This window comes from Rhinichthys klamathensis, unplaced genomic scaffold, assembly GCF_029890125.1.
Source record: "Rhinichthys klamathensis goyatoka isolate OS25496 unplaced genomic scaffold, OSU_Roscu_1.1 h1tg000764l_1, whole genome shotgun sequence".
Taxonomy (NCBI): domain Eukaryota; kingdom Metazoa; phylum Chordata; class Actinopteri; order Cypriniformes; family Leuciscidae; genus Rhinichthys; species Rhinichthys klamathensis.
The window spans coordinates 149,453-169,355 of record NW_026607165.1 but is presented as its reverse complement, the minus strand read 5'-3'; the positions used below and the strand labels follow the sequence as shown (position 1 = coordinate 169,355).

The 19,903-nt window shown below is 37.0% G+C and overlaps 2 protein-coding genes across 3 annotated transcripts; both read left to right on the top strand.

Moving 5' to 3' along the window:
• Positions 1–13: 13 nt before the first annotated feature.
• Positions 14–2,179, top strand: eif4ebp2 (eukaryotic translation initiation factor 4E binding protein 2). Its single transcript, XM_056242877.1, has 3 exons — positions 14–323; positions 1,130–1,306; positions 1,500–2,179. Exons 1-3 carry the CDS (start codon positions 191–193, stop codon positions 1,529–1,531), a joined length of 342 nt encoding a protein of 113 aa, XP_056098852.1. The 5' UTR covers positions 14–190; the 3' UTR covers positions 1,532–2,179.
• A 2,358-nt stretch (positions 2,180–4,537) lies between these two features.
• On the top strand, positions 4,538–18,944 carry pald1b (phosphatase domain containing paladin 1b). 2 transcript variants are annotated; one of them, XM_056242888.1, is made up of 20 exons: positions 4,538–4,873; positions 7,153–7,338; positions 7,542–7,644; positions 7,797–7,976; positions 8,238–8,402; positions 8,519–8,679; positions 9,326–9,401; positions 11,040–11,191; positions 11,339–11,432; positions 11,632–11,736; positions 11,858–11,953; positions 12,065–12,199; positions 12,449–12,565; positions 12,664–12,843; positions 14,114–14,311; positions 14,382–14,522; positions 14,668–14,739; positions 14,960–15,100; positions 16,840–16,995; positions 18,644–18,943. In XM_056242888.1, the coding sequence occupies exons 2-20, from the start codon at positions 7,166–7,168 to the stop codon at positions 18,791–18,793; spliced, it is 2,595 nt and encodes an 864-aa protein (XP_056098863.1). In that variant the 5' UTR covers positions 4,538–4,873; positions 7,153–7,165; the 3' UTR covers positions 18,794–18,943. The 2 variants fall into 2 exon arrangements, with proteins under 2 accessions (XP_056098863.1, XP_056098862.1); XM_056242887.1 differs by lacking the exon at positions 4,538–4,873 and adding an exon at positions 6,644–6,886 and having other exon boundaries at positions 18,644–18,944.
• Positions 18,945–19,903: the final 959 nt, after the last annotated feature.

Sequence of the window (19,903 nt, the reverse complement as noted above, 5' to 3'; positions counted from 1 at the left end):
ATATCCTTCCAGCGCTCTTCGCTTCCTGCCTGGCGGAGGGAGGGGACGGTGCTGACGGCTGGGAGGACGAGCTGAACGTAAAGAAAGCCTTGGGAAAGCGATAAGAAACGAGGGGAAAGGGTCCGAGGTTTTTTACCTTGTATCGGGAAAACGTATCGCTCGACTCTGATTAGCACCCGAAGCAAGTGCAATGTCGTCCAGTCGTCAGTTTAGCGAGAGCAGGACCATCCCGACCAGGACGGTGCTGATCAACGACTCAACGCAGCTACCTCACGACTATTGCACCACTCCTGGAGGCACTTTATTCTCCACCACCCCTGGAGGTAATAACCCGCCTGAGACGTGTGCTTTATGTCCCGGCTGATATCTGCAGCCGTTTGCTTGTTGTTTACATGGAGACAGTCAAATGTTAGAGGGTGGCCTGTGTTGGCCAGGAAGCAGTAACCACATAAAAGGCTCTGACTCAAAACGTTCTGTTCTGCCTGCTGCTTAGACAGTAATTTTGGGGCTCGTAGGAAAGTTGAGTTATTTTGCATGTAGACAGTCTGGGAATGCTCAAAATGTTTAGACTTTTAAATCGGCGATGGCCAAAGATGTTGCCTAGGAAGGCAACTGACTGGGCTTTTGAGGCACAGACATGTAGTTCAAAACAAAAACAGCGCCGCCTGTGCTTCGCTCTGATCAACCTGATTGGTCCGCAGTGACTGATGGACAGAACAAAGAAATGCATTCCACTAAATTCATACAGAGAGCGCTACATATATAGCAGTATACACCATACCAAGTGTAATCTTGATTGTTTTTGATCAACAAAAATATCGTTGTGCATCTCATTTGCATTGAGTTAAAATTATGCTCAAAGGACTATATTCTTATTTTTTGTGACCATTCATACTAAATTATTCACATTAATCATCTTTGTGATTTCAAAGGCACGACAATGTGTCATATTATTGTCTATCTCACCCTTTTCAGGGATATGATCATCATGTTTTCATTCCTATATGACTTGCTTACTTCTGAGTAACACAAAAAGGAAAGATGTCATATTTCTTTAGGATTGTTGTGCAAGGCTGGTAGTTATGCAATAAAACTTGATTATAACAGTATGTTTGTTGTGACAATGCAGGAACCCGAATAATCTATGATCGTAAGTTCCTATTAGACCGGCGTAACTCGCCCATCGCCCAGACCCCACCAGCACACCTGCCGGTTATCCCAGGAGTGACGGGCAAGAACATCCTCAATGAACTCAAGAGGAATGAAGCTAACAACATCAACAACCATGATGCCAAACCAGCCCAAGGTTTGTCTTTAAAACCGACCGAACTGGAACTGTTTCCACTGGAACCTCCCTGCTTTGTGCTCGCTCATCTAATATACACAAACAGTAATGTATCTGGTTGGAGGTTTAGACTATAGTGTTAACTCACACCGTTCTCTTTTACTTTACTAGTGGTCATGCATGGCGCACATGAGTTTTTTCTTTTGTGTTCCAGCTGAAGATGCTCAGTTTGAGATGGACATCTAAAGAAGAGGAACCAACGTGAAGAACGATTTATTACCTGGTACCTGTGTGCCAGTGGCTTGGCTTGTAGAAACCAATGTTGTGAGCCCTCTCCTTTAGCTCTCTCTAGCTGCTGGGTGCTGCATAATCATGGGGATAAATGACTTAAGTTTGCCCAGTGGAGCCCTGAAAGTTAACCTGTTAGCCTGATGAGCTCTTTTTGTTTAGGTTTCAGGGCTGCCATCAGCTGTACTTGCTTAAGTCACAGAGCAAAGGAAAAATTCTTTATTGTAAGTGCCCGGATATATTACCAATTTACTGTAATAGACTCATAAACAAATCAGCCATCAGAGATTCACTGCTGATAGTTCAGAGTACACTGTTCCAGTTGATACCCTTAATGCAGTCTACTTTGTTCACATGTAAACTGATTTGCTGTCAAGTCAGGAAATGCAGTTATCTGCATGTTCATGTCCTACCAAATGTACTATGTATATGTTTTCCATCCAAAAAAGTTACTGGTTACAGTTACCATTTTAATTTTAAAGGGACAGCAGGATTATCATCATAATTTTGATTAAAAAATGTCTTTTATATCAGTTAAAACGTTAAACTTTTTTCAGGTATTTGTTCAGCTCAAAACTATAGTTTTATAGAATTGTAAAAAAAACATTGAAACCACAGTCCTTAATCACTCATTTCATTTTTACATGATTATGATGCCAAACAAATGTATACAGATTTTCGAATCTTATTTAGAACTACCCCAAAATGAGCATGAGCAAATTCTTCAAATTTCCTTAAGGTAAATAACATCTGATCACAATTTTGAAAGACCAAACTGTTACTTTATTTCAGAGAGAGTGTTTCCATTTAGATTTGTCCTGCTAACAGTATGGTTTGTACTTACCTTTGCATGGCGAGATATTTGAAGCGTCAACATCAGCTAATAAAGGGTAGACAATACACAGTACGGTTGGACTGGATCAAGGGTTTAATATACTTTATGAAATGATGACAAAAAGAGAGCTGGTCTCAGGAAGCCCCTGCTTTATGTACCTAGTACACTTCTTCTTGTGGCTCCTTTAATGGGAGAAATCGCTCTATGAATATTTAACATTAATATCAGCTGTGACATCTGCTGTCACTTTCCGATTACTACAATCCTTACAAACCTTGATAATCAAATCAAAGGTAGGAAAGCACTGAAGTGTTGTTTTGGTCATTTTACTATTGTCTGTCTCACATCCACACAATGGGATTCTTCAAAAGATGGATAGTTTTGTAGTGACCAGACATTCATATATTGATTCAGATCAAACATCTTGAAAACTTGAATTGAATCTTTCCAATGCTCTTCTATGCATGTTCTTTTGGTCTGCTTCTTGGTCTTTAGTTCACATGTCACATCATTTAATCTATGTTGTTTTTGGGGGGGATGCCAAATCTTGTGGAAGACAAGAAGGTTTGATTTATATTGAAAGAGAATTAGGGCAAAGAGATTATCTAAACAAAGTGACTTAAAGAGGATAGACTTATTCTCATGACTTTAATTGTCTCTTTCTGTGCTCCAGTCATTCTCTGAAGCACAATGTTTTTTTCTCTCTCACACAGTAATCTTTTGTGCTTAGCCTCTGTATCCATGCCTTACTTTACTAAGCTGACCAACTGTGTCAAATACAGTTCTCTTTCATACCTTAAAACAGGATCAGTTCCTTTGTTTAATTTCTTTCCAACTTTCAAGTTGAAGATACGATCAAGATATTGCTATGTTTTACTAGAAAACATTTATATTTTTGGAAACATGTTTGTTACCATTTACTTTCTTACAGAGAAGGGAATATTTGCACATACAGCAGTGTAATGTTTGTAATAGTAACGGATTGGTTAAAAAAGAAATGTAGTTTAGGTTCCACTTTGATCAGTCGCAGTTAAACTTTCTATCATGTATTCAATACTGTTGAAATCCTTGACAATTCGATGCAGTTTTTACGGTTTAAATCATAGAGTTTTGTAAAAGTCTCATTCAACTCAAGTAATGATTATACAGTAAAGAAAACGTATATTATACTGTCTTTCTGTAATATATTTTGAGTTGTCAAATCCCAGCTTGTTTCAACTCTGCAATATGGAATTTAAGATTCTTTTTTTTTTTTTTTAAGATCATTGCTTGCTTTTCTGAGCTTTCAGAAACTATCAGGAGTGCATTTAGGTCTGTACAAGGGGATTTTGGATGGAAGTGTTTAATCTAATGTGGCGGAAATTTTCTTTCTGTATTTTCTTTCTTCTTTGAGACCCTGTTCGGTTGAATTTTAATGAAATGCCAATGCCAGTGGACACTGTTACAGCAAAATCAATAAAAGTTCCTTGATATCAACTGTCTTGTCTTCTCTCCCAAATGCGTAAATGTAATGTTAACAATCTATTGGGTTTGAAATAGTAGGTTTTCCACTAGATGGAGTACTGGGGTAAGTAAGTGCACTGCTCTTAGTTTTATGACTGCAAAATCGAAAAAAGATTCTGGTCCTCTCCAAGTTAGTCGAGAGTGGGAATATTTTCTAAGTATAATAACCACAGTTATTGTCATTATCACCATATCTTTATGGCTTTTTACGAATAGTTTTGTAAGTGCTAAACTGTTTACACTAGGGAGTTTTCAAAGTTTTTTTCTTGTCTCTAGCTAGAAGCCCTTACACGAATGCCTCATGTGAAGAGAGCTTGGTTGCTTGGAAACTCGTGGCCACACAATGTGTCCACTCCACACCAGCAGTTTAAGCAGAGGCTGTTTTCAATGCAATGAAAGACATTAGACCGTGTCAGGGAAATAAGAATTTAGCTAGAAGCTTTCTATGCAAACTTTGTGCTCTTCTTAATTTACATACTCTGAATAGGCAACACTGTTTACAAAAATAATAATAATAAAAAAAAAACAAGTTTGGCTAATCCTGAATTTTGTTGAAATTGTACTGATTATGTTTATCAATGTCAGCTTATACTATGTCCCCCAAACCTCAGGCTTTTCTGCATTCCAGGCATGTGTGCAGCGCCGTTGCTGGGAGATGGAGCTGTGCTGACTGGTGAAAAGATGAGAATCCACCCACCATCCTCCTCTCCCATAACATTTATTGCCAGTGAAAGAGGCGGCTGAAGGAGGTGGCCATTCTTTCCTCCCCCTGTGTTATTCATCCGCACTGCTGTAAGATGTTGAGACTCACTCTGGAGGAATCACACCTGTGACTGGATGTATTTGGACCTGCGAGGGGCATTAATTGACAGGACTCAAGATGAGTGTGACATGGACTTGGTCTTCTACATTTAATTGTCTCTGTCAAATACTGACAGGTGTCTGAGAAAACGGGTAGCCAGGTGAGGAAACTTTTTATTATAGTTTTACTTTCCCTATTACCTTGTCTTGGCTTCAGGACAGTTGCTCTGTTAAGTGTATAATTATGTCTTTTTGAGTCGAATAAACTCTCAGAACATTGTTAAACAAACATATCTAGTGAGTGGAACATTGTTTTTACAGTTTAATAAACATTTTAGACACTATATTGGTATTGTCAGTTACTTCCTCCGAAACGAACAACGACAATAATTGCAAACGAAGCCATATAGAAGAAGAATGGCGTAGGCCTACCTGAATGAATCAGTGTTTTGAACGAATCGGTTGAGTGAATGATTCCATGCATGACTCACTAGTCACTTCTCGGCATCTACTGGCGTATCGATGTAACATGCAGAAAAAGTGAACAAAAAAAATACCTAAATATTCTTTATTTCCAAAATTTCTATAGTTTATTTTATTTATGGCTAAAAAGAAACAAATTAAGACATCATATTTACAGTTGTCGCTAAAAAAGCTTAAAATTGTCAGTAGGCTAAACAAACATCTCTCGCTGTAGTGGCAATACTTTGTAAAGGTAGTGAATTGAAAAATATACGATAAGTTAACACTTAGTTAGCCTAATTAAATGAAAGATTGTTATTATCGAAGGTTACTACTAAGCATTGGTTCAGAGAATATATTGTTTTTTACATTACCGGGTCCCTGGTTTGACCTGCCTGGATTATAAAACCTTTTAGTGTTAGTGTCTAATTATTACACAGCCTCTTAAAGGGCGAGTTTACCCAAAAAATGTACTCACCCTCAAGTTGTTCCAAACCTGTATGAATTTCTTTCTTATGCCAAACTCAAAAGAAGATATTTTAAAGAATGCTGGAATTTGGTAACCAGACAGTCAATGGGGCCCATCAACTGTTTGGTTACGGACATTCTTCAAAACATCTTCGTTTGTGTAAAGCAGAAGAAATAAATTCATAGAGTTTTGGTTTGGAACAACTTGAGTTGAGGGTGAGTAAATTATGACAATTTTCATTTTTGGGTGAACTATCCCTTAAATGTTTGTACATGCAGTGTTTCAGTATTTTCATATTCAGAATTTGATGTGGATTGAAAGCTTAATGAACAAATGTCGTTTTCAAGCTCCTCATTTCTCAGCGTGAATGAGGATGTGCAAATCACTAGTCACTCCCACTCACTGAATATCTGCACTGATCTGTGCAGCCTTGTACAAATTCATCCCGGGGCCTTTCCCATCCAAATTTAGAGATTTTTTTCGTTGTAGTTGTTTTTTTGTTCTGGGACCGTGATACTCGGGCACAACTGGAATTTAAATCAAGCCCTGCTCTTGGTGCCAGCGACTCAGTATCCCAAACATTCAATAGACCAGCCAGTTATATAAACATAAAGCAGGAATGTCCTAATGACATTCACAGAACTATCATACATTTCCCAGTGATATCTCTCTGGCACAAACTTGATCTTATGAAAGGAGTAGGGGGGAGGGGGAGGAAAACATGATTTGTTTAATTAACTGCCTTATCGCTGAAATCCATGGAGGAGATTAGTTTTGCTTCATGACTGATATCAAACACGTTCAGTTGATTTCAGTAGATCCAAAGGCATCAGACATGTTTGATCTGGCACTCTCTTTCTTCTCACTTTTGGCTTTCTCTAATGTCTCCGTCATGGCCTTTGAATGGGCTGTCCCTGTGAATGTCTGGAGCCGCCCACACTGTCGTCTGGTTGCCAGATGTACTGTATTTCTCTGTGGCCCCCAAAAGGATTGGAACTGTTATCCTGTCACTGTGAGAAGAGAACCAGAGAGGCACTGAGCGAGAAAGAGAAGAAAAGACACTAGCAAAACTTCAGTGGTGGTTTGTTTTGAAACAGAAGGCTGTTTATGTTGATATTCTGATAGCAACAGGAAACTGAGTTTGTTTTGCGGGATTTACACTTAAAGAGAGACCTAAACCCTTGCTGAAAAATACGATGCAAAAACCAAAGGATGTGAACAAACGCGGCACAGCTGTGAGACCGTAAGCCATTCATTTTACAATCAAATAACATGACAGAGATGCTGTGCACATGCAATTTAATAGGAACATATTCAAAGAGATTATAAAACTTCAATAATGTGTTTTATTAGGGGGTTTTGTTGTGGAAATTGGATCGTTGTGGTCTCACTGCACAAAGTGCATCTGGCCCTTTAAAATGTGCCAAAGTTAGAAATAACCCCATGTAAAATGACTAACATGTCTGCCTGTTTACTTTATATTAGTCACAGTATAAATCCTCATTCCAGTTCTGTGCAGATTATGGGTACGAGCGCCAGTGCAACTTCCCAGGCTGCTCCGCTTGCACCTACACACCAGGCTGATCACCAAGGGAACAGCATGGCCGAGCACAGGCGCTCACTACCGTCGGTGAACATTCGCAACAGCAAGGCTAAGTCCATCATCACAAACAAGGTGGCCCCTGTTGTCATCACGTAAGTGACAAGTGCAACATGATGCTTTTTAAAACTGACCGTAAGTGCCCACTTATGCACAAAATGTCACGCCTGTGTGTTACTCTTTGAGTGAAAACAGTAGTGGATGTCCTCAACCACTTCACCTTGAATTAAAGGATAAGACCAACATGTATTATCAGTTGTATGCCATTTCAAAAACGTTGAGTTTTGTCTCTATACAGAAATAACTGCAGGGAAGAGTTTCAGATTCATGACAAGATCCAATCTTCCAACTACTCGAAGGGAAGGATATCTGACCTGCTGCCTGAGCACTACCTAGTGTTGGTACGTTTGTCTTTTTGAGATTTAAACTAAATATTTAGTGCTTATTGTTTGAAACACAATGCATTAATGACCAGGAGATGTAGATCAGTGCATGGAAATTCCTTGTCATTTACGATGAAATACGTTTTATGACTTGCTTTTATGTTTTCCAGGGGGAGTTTTTTATGATACAGGATGTATACAATAGAGCTGATGTCTTAAATACTACAAAAAGCCACGGGGCCCCCAACTTCCGCAAGGTCAAGGGAAACTACCCCCTTTTTGGAATGGGCCAACCTAGCCTGAATGGTTTCAAACAGGTCCTCCAGAGACTGCAGATTGACGGCTGTGAGGTCAGTGAGTGGTCCTTTGAGTAGGAAGTAAGGAAATGAGGCACGGATACAGTACACTTTAGGGTCCCAAAGTGTTTTTTGCTGTAAGAATCATTATTTTTGTTAGCTTTTAAGTAGCATAAACCTACATCAAATTTCCCTATAAAATGGTGATTTTGTTCTGTCCCAACTCCCAAACTTGACTACCATATGTTCAGCAAATAGGCATTCAAATAACGATCTCAGATGAATCGCTGTTTATCTCGCAAAATATGTGAACAGGAGGTGATTTTAATCTGCGTGAGGGAGGAGCCAGTGGTGTTCTTCCGCTCAGATGGAGACTTTATTCCGTACACTCCCAGAAGAAGAGAAAACCTCCATGAAAACCTGCATGACCTGGACAGAGAGCTCAATGCAGAGCAAATAGAGCTCTGCATCCGAAAAGAGGTCAGTTATAGAGCACAACTAGTTGTGTGAGGAGGATTGATTGCCATCCATTTATGGTGAAATGTGTCATAGTGTCTGTTCCATGTCAGTTTTTAATTCTCTGATTTTTTCTCCAGTTGTGTGACTTTGCCAAGCTGAGTGAAAATATGTTCTATGTCTATAATGACATTGAGCATTTTAAAGATGAACCTCAGCATGTTCAGATTATGTCAGAGGAGGACATTCATGTCACTGAGGAGGTCTACAAAAGACCACTTTTCAGTCAACTGTTACACAGGTATTTCCTCATATTTTATTACATAATAAATGTGTTCAAACTTTTAAAGGTTTGGGGTCACTAAGATTTTAAATGTTTTTTAAAGAAGTCTCTGATGCTCACCCAGGCTGTGTTTATTTGATCAAAAACGTAATATTGTGAATATTATTACAAATATTATTGTTTTGTATTTTAACATATTTAAAATGTAATTTATACCTGTGATGGTAAAGCTGAATTTTCAGCAGACATTATTACGGTCTTTAGTGTCACATGAAGAAACTTCTTCTTATTAAATTATTACTATTTTGAATACAGTTGTGCTGTTGTGCTTTTGTGAAAATCATGATACATTTGATTTCAGGATTCACTGATGAATAGAAAGTTCAGAAGAACAACATTTATTTGAAATAAATTATCTTATTGACTGCAAACCTTTGAACAATACTGTACACAAAAGGCATTTGAAAAGTATCAAAAATAAACGATGACATGGGAAAAACTTTCCAAGACACTTTTAATAAGATATTCATATAAAAAAGAAATAAAAGAAATCTGTTGTAAATTAAATAAAAACCTGGCAAAATGTATGCTGATATATGAATAAAAATTAATCTTACCTTTTAGATTTTTTTTTTTGTTTGATTATACATTTTTATGAATTTAGATATTACAGATTACCGCTTCCCATGGAAGGGGCACCACTGGAGGAGACATTTGATTCTTTTGTTAATATACTCCGGGTAAGACCTCTATGAATATAATTTATATTTTTTCTCACTCTTGTTTCTAAGTTTAAAATAACTCCATGTGAGCTCTGGTTTATTTATATCTGATGATTTGTGTCACTGAACCAATAATTCATCCCAAGAACCCAGCACTAGCCAGCAAACTTTATTTATATTTCACTGTCACCAATCATCAATCTTTTAAAACCATATTAACACCGACACAAGTTATAAATGTTAACTTAAGACCATGAAAAATGTCTTCAGGTATCCGCTCATGATCAGGAAATGGCGAGAGATTTTTTCTTCCGTTTTTTTTCCATCTTAATTTTATTTTCCTTTTATCAGAGTTGGACTGACACAGCCAAGAATGAATATGTATTCTCTTTTGAGGTTACAGAAATGTATACAGAATTGTAACTTATTTGGCTTCACAAGGTCATATTGCAGAGGACCCAACGAGTCAATGTAAAGAAAAATAATGTAGGAACTAAATTTTCTTTAAAATATACTTATAAATACGCTACAGAAGCTTCTGGAGTCGTTTTTGTGAGAAAATTTTACTTCCGCGTCTGAAAATGGGCGTGACGTAACGGGCGGGAGAGCGGTCGATTCAAACAACAGGAAAACAATGGATCGCAATAAATTAATAAATGACATTTCGGACGCTGAGGAAATACTTACTCGTATGACGGACCACAGCCATACAATTATGAGCCTGCTATACTGCCAATAGAGCGGGGACAGGCCAGGATAATGACAGAAAGGTCAGAGACAAATTGAGTTGTGGTGTGAGGAGAACACGTGGAGAACAGGACAGGTGTCTTGGTGAGAGTGCTTATAACGTTAGATACAAGTTCGCTAACGATATACACTGTGCTCACAATATTGTACAGATTATCCCTCTTCACCTGCACAAACCGCACCACCAGGCATGAAAGATATAGGCTATATAGCATCGTCCCTTTTATTGTTATGGAAACCTGTGGACTCGATGTCCTGACAGGCTGGAGTTTTTGCAACCTCCACAAACACAATAATTTACCATGACGATGATAAAATGAAATACAAAAACTACCGAAAACACACTCACGACCGCTCTCACTGGATACCATTACCAGCCTACTCTGCTGCACTGAGCTGAGGGAGGCTGAGGCTCCCTGACGTGACGTAAAATGACGCGATGTTGAGAAAGAAAAAAAAGCCGTTTTTACGAGCAGTCCAAGAAACGCTCACTTTATCTACTAAATTAGTGCCCTTATGTCGTTTTAAAACATTTTAAATCCTGCATTAACTTTTCATATGTTATTTTCATACAAGGTTATATATTCATTTAGATTTTTTTTACCTGCAATATGCTCTTTAAGCCTAGTCCCAGTCTAAAATGCATGTTTGAGCTGTTTTAACTGAAAGCAGCTTGCACTGACATATTTTAAACCATGACAGCTCCATTGTTTTGTCTCAAGATGGACCCCAGTAAGGTTTTTTTCTAAAGCACCTTTATAAAAGCTACTTAAATGTCTTAATTTAGCTAAGACCTAATTCTGGCTTAGGCCTGCCATTATGTATTTGTGGTATGAATGACATAGTTTTATGTTATTCACTTGTATTTTAGTTTGGCCAATGTTCTTCACCCACCTTTGTGCCCACCAGGAGACCCCAAACCTCTCTGTGATGCGGGGCAGCTCCAGACCTCTGCCTGCACTGCTCTTCAGCTGCCAGGTGGGGGTAGGACGCACCAATCTTGGCTTAATTCTGGGAGCCTTAGTCTTACATCACCTGCAGGGGGCATCAAATAGCCTCAGGTACCTATAGTAAACTGTTAGTGCCGTTTCAATTACTGTTTACCAAAGAAGAGCATTACTTATGAACTAATAACACTTTTCTGTAATTCAATTGTTTTAAGGTAATTTCTCTGTTTAAGTTCTACTTATTCTCCATTTCTTTCACAGGCAGGAAATACAGAAGAGTGAACACAAATTGGATTTCCAAGTGATTCAGTTGCTAATCAGTCGCCTACCTAAAGGTCAACAACTCCTTGATGAGGTTAGAGCGTATTAATTATGTTTGTATAACTCATGGTTCATGAAGTGGTCCAATTGCTTTCAAGGGTGTATTCATTTGGAAAAGTAATAGAAGTAAACAGAAACCAAGCCTTTTACTTCTTACAAAACATACCACTTTAGGATTTAATGAATGGTTTTATGTAAATCATATTAAGTGCTTTTTTATGTATACACCATAGGTTGATGATGCTATTGCTATGTGTTCAGAGATGCATAACATAAAAGATGCTGTGTATGAAAACAAACTAAAGCTGGAAGGCATTGGGAAAAACTTCCAGTTTCAAGTGAGTCTCGACTAAAACATTAATGTGTCTGTTTTGTTTAACTGCTATTAAACTTGCTTTAATGTAAAAATTGTTAAATGAAGGTCACATATTTGTGTCATTCACACATTTTTGTTTTCAGGGAAGCAGCACAAAAGGCTATTTCCTGCAAAGAACTCTGCAGAGTCTCGAGCGCTATGTGTACCTACTAGTGTTCAATGCATATCTTCATGATCAGGTATTGCTAACTAAATTCGACATATCATATTTAAAAGCAGTAATGTCTACCAGATTATGCCATAATTTGAATAATCTCTGCATTACCAGCTGTCTTTTTCCATCTCTGTAGTATCCACAGGCGTTTTCCCAGAGCTTCAGTCAGTGGATGTGTATGAACGCTTGGATCTACAGACTGCTGGCCAGCATGGATAGCTCAGAACTCTCAGCACCAGCAAACCTTATAGCCAATGGGATTCGAGTTCTGGTAAGGGCTCAACCGCAAACACAATGAACAATTTTTGGTTCCCAGAACATTAGTTTATGGTTCTAGAAAGCCTAAACCATCTTTTTAAAAGCATACCGGTAGACTGAATCTCATTAACATGAGATTTTCTAGCCTGGCTCTTATCAGATGCGAACTGTTTCCTCCTCCTCCTTCTCCTTCTCCTGTAGCACAGCAGATTCTCCTAAAACATAGGCATGCACTTATGCACATAATAACTTTTTTTAAAAGGTGTCCAGTGAGTTTTTAGCAACGGATCTGCTCAGTACAGCCAAGGAGATGAAAGTGGCCAATTTCAGACGTGTTTCAAAAATGGCCCTGTATGGAATGGGCCAGCCAAACTCTGAGGTAAATCCTTTTTGAAGCTCATTTCAGCAGGTCAGTCTTCTAAATAGCATCTGCCTGTACAGTGTACACTAATCAAAGCTTGTTTGTGCCCATTTCAGGCTCTTGCTGTTGTGATGTCCTACCTGACAGACCAGAGGCGAGGGCACTCCACAATTCTCTGGCTGAATCTACAGGAAGAGCTTGCACTGGAGGCAAATGGACTAATGTTCACCCCACGAGAGCCAGGCTGTCTGGAACAGCCTATTCCCGTCTGTGTTCAACATCCACGGCAGCTCCAGGTGCGTTTCTGTTCAGGGAAGATCTGTAGTAGTAGTATGTATTATTAAATAGAATTAAAGAGGATAGTCTTTATTTCTGTGGCTTTGTATGACTGGACTGGACAAAATTGTTGTAGGTACAGAATGCATGCTGTGAATACAACACAGTACAATTTACAGTTCAATACAATGTGCAGTATACAGGGGCTAAACCTGCTAAAGCTTGCAACAACACATCATGTGTGTTTAAAATGTATAGTGGTGGGGATTCTGATTCATCCAAGTGACTTGAATCGGTTCACCAAAAAGATTTGTAACATGTTACTCCCATAGATATACACTACTGTTAAAATGTTTGGGGTTGGTAAGATTTTTTAAATGTTTTTAAAAGAAGTCTCTTATGCTCCCCAAGGCTGCATTTATTTGATCAAAAATACAATAAAAACAGTAATATTGTTGTGTATTAGAATTATTACTATTTAATTACTTATTTTCTGTTTTAATATATTTTAAAATGTAATTTATTTCTGTGATGGCAAAGCTGAATTTTCAGCATCATTACTCCAGTCTTCAGTGTCACATGATCCTTCAGAAATGATTCTAATATGCTGATATGGTGCTCAAGCAACATGTATTATGATCAATGTTGAAAACAGTTATGCTGCTTAATTTGTTTTTCATAATTTTCTATTGAATAAAAAGTTCAAAGAAACATAATTTGACAGAAATCATTATGAATTTCTTTAACAACATTTTAAATCTAAATCAGAAGGTTGAGAGACACACGAAAGGATACTCGCTTGTTGCTACCAAGTGTAAGCCTTTGCACGAGTAGGTGAGTCACTCAATCAATAAAAAAAGAGTGTTATTATCCTTTATTAACATTTGCGTTAGTTCATGTAAGTGAATGAGAACAATTCACTTAAATTACTTGTTCAAAAAGACTGATTTGGAAACGAAGGAAACACCGCTAAATGCAATTTACCTGTAAAACATTGAATAGACGATAGTAGATATTCCCCATTAAAAATTAGGCTAGAGTGTAAGTATGTAGTGTAAGTACATATTGTGGCTCATTGACAGTCTTATTTTAGGACATATTTTATTACACAAGTAATTAAATATTTGGTCCACATACTGTCTTGGTAAATATTTTTCTTTGTTACATGTACAATAGCTTTGTCTGAAATGTGATATGAGCGTTTTTTAAAATTATTTTCACCTACAAGATTGGCTGCTGTAATCTAATAACCTGAGAAGTGTTAGCAATGGTAAATGGCCGTCTCTACAGGAAATTGAGCTGGCACTGAAGCAGGATGTCCTGAGGTGTGAGAAGTGGCTGGAGGTGATTACAGAGCAGGATAAACAGATGAGGATGTTTAGAAGTTGTCACACCATAGAGGAGCTCTTCGTCCATCAGAAGAGCATTCATCCAGGTCTCAGCTACCACCGGATTCCCCTGTCTGACTGCTGTGCACCTAAAGAAGAGGTAAGACGGTACAATATAAAGCATGGTATAGATCTGACACTTTAGTTGAAATGCTGTTGCTCTTTCTCAGGATTTTGACCAGTTGTTGGAGGCCATGAAGTGTAGTCTGGCTGAAGACCCTACCTGCGCTTTCATCTTCAACTGTCATGATGGGAAAGACCGAACTACTGCAGCTATGGTCATTGCCACTCTCACCCTGTGGCACATTAATGTAAGTCATTTTCCGCTATCGGCTGTTGAAGTGGAGAGAGGAAGCAAGAGTTCAAGTATTCGCCTCCAGGGTATTGGTTAGATGGATGAAAAATGTCTGAACTGAGCTCAAATCAGTTTCATAAACCTGACCCTGTTTCCTGCAGGGCTTTCCTGAGTGTGAAGAAGATGAGATTGTAAGTGTTCCAGATGCCAAGTACACCAAAGGAGAGTTTGAGGTACAATTTGAGGTCATGTATCTTTAAACAGCTCCCACTGCCAACCTTAAAACAAACATTTAGTAATATTTGAACATTTTAAATGAATAATTAATAAACTTAAACCCACCTGTGATCTGTAAATGCAAATTGAATGATATATATACATACATTATATATACAGTTTATATATATATACAGTATTTATATGATGAAGTTTGACCCACGTGTGTGTGTTCAGGTGGTGATGCAGGTGGTAAGGGTGTTACCTGATGGCCATTGTGTGAAGAGAGAAGTGGATGCTGCTCTAGATGTTGTTAGTGAGACAATGACCCCAATGCATTTCCATTTACGGGAAATCATCATATCCACTTACAGACAGGTAAAGTGATTAATATATATGTGTATATATATATATATATATATATATATATATATATATATAATATTTTTATTGTATCTTCTATGTGGTTCGTGGGACTATTTTTTATGTGTTTGCTTGCATAAACTTCAACATGAAAAGTCGACTGTAAAAAAAGGTAGTTAATAAGACTGTCAGTCAGTGCTCCTTATTTTAAGAGTCATGTTGAATAATAGATCACTTCCACAGCACATGTCTTTGTAGCTAACATATAGTAGCCTTGAGAAGTTTATAGAGGTACAATTTTCTCATTTGTACTGATGCACTCAAAGGGACAAAGAGATTATTAATGCCCATTCCAGTGCCTCTGAATGTATGCATTAGGCGAAAGCACACTGAATGTGTTTGATTTGAGGCTGAATTACACGAAGGCCTTGAAAACAAACAGTGACGTAAATAAGCAGAGAGCTTTCAAAAAGACTGCTTTAAAAAACCCTGCAGATATTTGTTATGGTCCAAAAAAAATTTAGTTTTATGGTAACGCTTCCTTTTACAGTACAGTACTTACGTGTACTTACAGTGTACATACAAAATACTGGCTAATATAAGGTAAGTACATGGGTTAGGGGTAGGTTCAGGGTTAGTACCTAGTTATTACCCAGTAATTGTAATTACTATAATAAGTACATCGTATGTGTACATGGGTAACAGGACTAACTCATTTTGATCACCTACATGACAGTTATGTAACAATTGTACATTGCAAGAACCGCATTTCTGCAAGGCCTGTTATAGAGATTTTATGTACAGGCTAGTTTAGAAGCACAGCTGCCTTATTCTAAATGATTTGCATAATCTGAAGCTCTTGATTAATTCTGTGAAATTGTGTGAATTGCTTGTCAATTTGCACCTGTTTTTGTCCTCTTGATATACAGTGAGTTCCAAAATTCTGAAGACTTAATGCTGAAAGTCTGGGCTTTTTTTTTTTTACTTTAACCTGTGGATTTATATTCATGTACATTTTTAATGAATCAGTAATCAAATTTTTTTTTTTTTTACTAGCGGTCTCAGACTTTTAGAACCCATTGTAGAATATTAAAGTCAAAAGAAAAGGGTGAAGTGAAAACTACCAACTGTGAAAAATACTTGGCTTTATACATATTTCAACTGGTCTCAGACATGGCCTGGCAGGTAGCACACTTGCGATAACAGGTCAAAAGTAACTTGATTTAAATTAGTTAGTCAAACGATGTCCCTTGATGCTCATGCAGGTGACGCAAATCCCCAATCCTGTTTTCTCCTCTTCTCCTGTCCTTTTCTGTCATTTCCCTTACTTTCTCTGCTGTTAAAACATGGAAAAGGTGAAAAACGTTTATAAATTCTCTAATTTGAAAACGGTAGAGGCTGTTTGTTATAATCTATATTAAATGAGTCTAGTGGAAATGTCTACATGAGATTATATTCAATAGATTACTAAGGAACTAACTTTCTAGAGCAGAAGTTGTTGAATATGGATATCAGTCAATCCAGCAAATATGCACCTCATTTTAAACACTGGTGTGATCACTTGTTTAGGCCCTGTTTGTGTAGATCTCAGACGCTGTTTTATAACACCCACAAAATAAACTTACCAAAGTGAACAGATATGGTAGATTATAACTGAAATGATAATCTTCATTGATAAACTGTGTCATGCCATAAGGATTTTGTCACAAATAAGAGGGCAAGAGGAATAACAGTAGACATTTCTCCCTCCTCAGATTAAGATGGCTAAATCGGAGGCTGATGCTCAGTGGTTGCGGTTAAGGAGCCTACAGTACCTCGAGCGCTACATTTATCTCATCCTGTTTAACTGCTACCTCCATCTGGAGAAGAAAGACTCCTGGAGGCGATCCTTCAGCCAGTGGATGTACCAGGTGAAGCCGGACTCGCTTGCTTACTTTAGGAAGAGAAACATATCACATGCAAGCTGTTTTTCATGCTTACTTAGAGTGTATTCTAATCGACAGAGCAAATATTTTCTTTCTGAATTGTGAAATAAAATGAATTATCAAATATTTTTCAAATATTTTTTATTTTAAAATAAAATGAAAATGTTTTTTTTATTGAAAACTAAAATATATTTAAACTGAAAATGATAATTTAGCAATTTAATGTTAGAGAATTCAGAGCTTGATCATATCAGACATTATGACCACATCTGCACTTAATGCAAATTAGATTTGTTTTCAGTCATTTCAGTGACCTAGTAAATATGCAGAATCTTAAGTATTTCTTGTTTATTTTATATCATAAGTTTTCTTTGTTTCCAGTTGTTCAAAATACTACAGCAAAACAAAATGCTTTCCACTTCCAAAACTTCCACTAAAAATTTCAGCTTCACAATGTGGTCTGTCAATATGAAGTTGTAAATGTATTCTGTCTCATTTAGAGGTTTCTTGAGTCAAACCTTTGTTTAGCCACGGCTTTTAAACTTGGTTTTACGGGGTAGAAGATAATTGGAAGACTATACAGTATAGGTCACCTTGTGTTTTCTTATTTTTACTATTAAAACTATGGCTGTGAATTAAAAAATATATATTTTTTTATTTAATATTATTTATATCTATTTAGAACCATTTTTTAACTTTAAAAACAATGAAAATGGAAGAGAAATAATATAAAATTCTGTAAATAATTGCATTAAACAAATGGTAAGATTTTTTTTAAATGTTTTTTTAAGAATTGCTCACCAAGGCTGCATTTATTTAAAAAGACTGTAAAAACAGTAATATTATGAAATATTATTATAGTTTAAAATACATTTTCTTTTACGGAATTACGAATTACGGAACCCGGACTTTTGAAAAGTGCAGTGTATTCATTTTTATCTCTTAAGAAATGATGTTAACTATGATTAAGCAAAAAATTAATTTGTAAAAAGTTGTTTTCTCTCAAATTTTCCACAGACCTAGCAACCTCTTGCTGGTTTCTAGACGGCATTTTGACGACCCCTGCTCTAACAGATATAGTTGAGCTTGAGTTACACAAGAGGTTATCATCACCTTATTTGCCCTCTAAACAATCTGTCCTCAGATGCACAAAGAAAAAATCCAAATTGTTCCAAATTGTAGATTCAGCTGGTGCAGCACTATATGTGTTTTCTTATTTGTGAAGTAAATAAATTAAGCATTCTGTCAAGGCCTCAGAAGTGTTTTACCATCATCCTGCCATCCTTTAAGAACAAGTGAACAGCTACGAGACTTATGAAAATTACTAGTGTGAAGCTTGCTGTAAACCCCTCTAAAATGTATTCAGAAAATGCAAATATGTAATACACTCCCCAAATGAGCCTTTCAATGAACAGTTTTTAAAAGAACCATTTTTCTTAGTGTAAAGAACTTCGTAATAATCTAAAGAACCTTTTTCCACTATAAAGATCATTTTGTGCAATGGAAAGGTTCAATGGATGTTGAAGGTACTTCATTGAACCATCGATCCCAATGAAGAACCTATAGTCATATTTATTACTCCTTTTAATGTTTAAGTGTTTGAAATGCATTCATGAGTTTTGCTGGTTTGCAGGTGGCAGCTAGAGCTGGCATCTATACCATCCTCAACCATCTGGGCTTTTCTGAGTTTGAGAACCCTGACGACTCTCCGATGACCAGGCTCCGTTTCCGCTGGCTCCCACACAGTGTCCAGTCTATTCCCATGCGAGGGGAACTTATTTAGAAATGCATCGAACTGACTCACATTTTATAAATGTTTTTTTATTACAATTTCTGTCAGACTCCTTAAATCAAGAAGTGATTTAATGCATCCTGTTGTCTTATTTACATTTTTGACCATCTTTGGCTTTGCAGTGTTATGTTTTGCCCTTAAAAAACACAAGACATACATAGAAGATTGATGGCTTAAAATAAACAACACATGAAGATGAATAAAAGTTATAATGCGGACCTTTAAAAGGTACATTTGCACACCGCATTATATAAAACATTTAAGTAATTGAGATTTGCATTCAAGTATGTGGTTATTAAATGGCTCTTTATATATATATTTATAGAACAATTAGCTTCATTATATCATTACATAAAAGTAGTGTTTTTGTCCATTAGGGCCCATTAAGGATCATTTCATAATGTCATTCAGTTAAATGAGCTAATATGGAAGAAAAGAGCACATGCAGCTTGATTCTTTTTTTAATAGCCTGAAGTTTTTGACTGAACAAACTGATGTCATTTATTTCCTCCTTCTGCTGCCCCTCGACCATATATCAGTCAAAAAAAATGTTAGAATTAAAATTAGTTTAAAAATAGGCCAATACACTTTCTGAGTTTCGACAGGTTTTATTTTGCAATAATGGCCAACTGACCATTACCTGGATAACGCTATTGATCAAAGTCAAGTATACCATGTATTAATAATAAGAATAAGAATAAGAAAATTAGAATTAAAAAGCAAAGTGTAATCCCGTACCCTGTCTGTGACATTAAATTTGATTATAACTTTTTGTCTTTATTCTCATTCTTGGACTTTCCTCATGGAAAGTGTGGTAGAAATTCCCCTACACACCTGACTTAAGTTAACCTAATCGATGTCAGCTAGTCGGACGACTTCTCGTCCTCTATGAACACTATCACTTGGGAATAAGGTCTCTAGTGTTCCACTAACCTGCTGGCAAAGCAACTTTTTTTGTGTTTTTGTTTTTTTATTACTTCAGCTTGTTACTCAGGTCATTATATTTAGACCGCCGTCTAGCCTCCAACTTTCACTAAACTGTTAGTAAAGTGTTAGTCTCAGAAGCATACAAATGTCAAGCCTGCAAGAAAAAGAAATGTT

Excerpts from the sequence above, each read along its gene's own strand:
- eif4ebp2 (XM_056242877.1), top strand. The coding sequence starts at position 191 with ATGTCGTCCAGTCGTCAGTTTAGCGAGAGCAGGACCATCCCGACCAGG. Across the intron at positions 324-1,129 it reads ATTCTCCACCACCCCTGGAG|GAACCCGAATAATCTATGAT; the intron begins GTAATAACCCGC and ends GTGACAATGCAG. Across the intron at positions 1,307-1,499 it reads TGATGCCAAACCAGCCCAAG|CTGAAGATGCTCAGTTTGAG; the intron begins GTTTGTCTTTAA and ends TTTGTGTTCCAG.
- pald1b (XM_056242887.1), top strand. The coding sequence starts at position 6,840 with ATGCAAAAACCAAAGGATGTGAACAAACGCGGCACAGCTGTGAGACC. Across the intron at positions 7,977-8,237 it reads TGCAGATTGACGGCTGTGAG|GAGGTGATTTTAATCTGCGT; the intron begins GTCAGTGAGTGG and ends ATATGTGAACAG. Across the intron at positions 9,402-11,039 it reads CTTTTGTTAATATACTCCGG|GAGACCCCAAACCTCTCTGT; the intron begins GTAAGACCTCTA and ends TGTGCCCACCAG.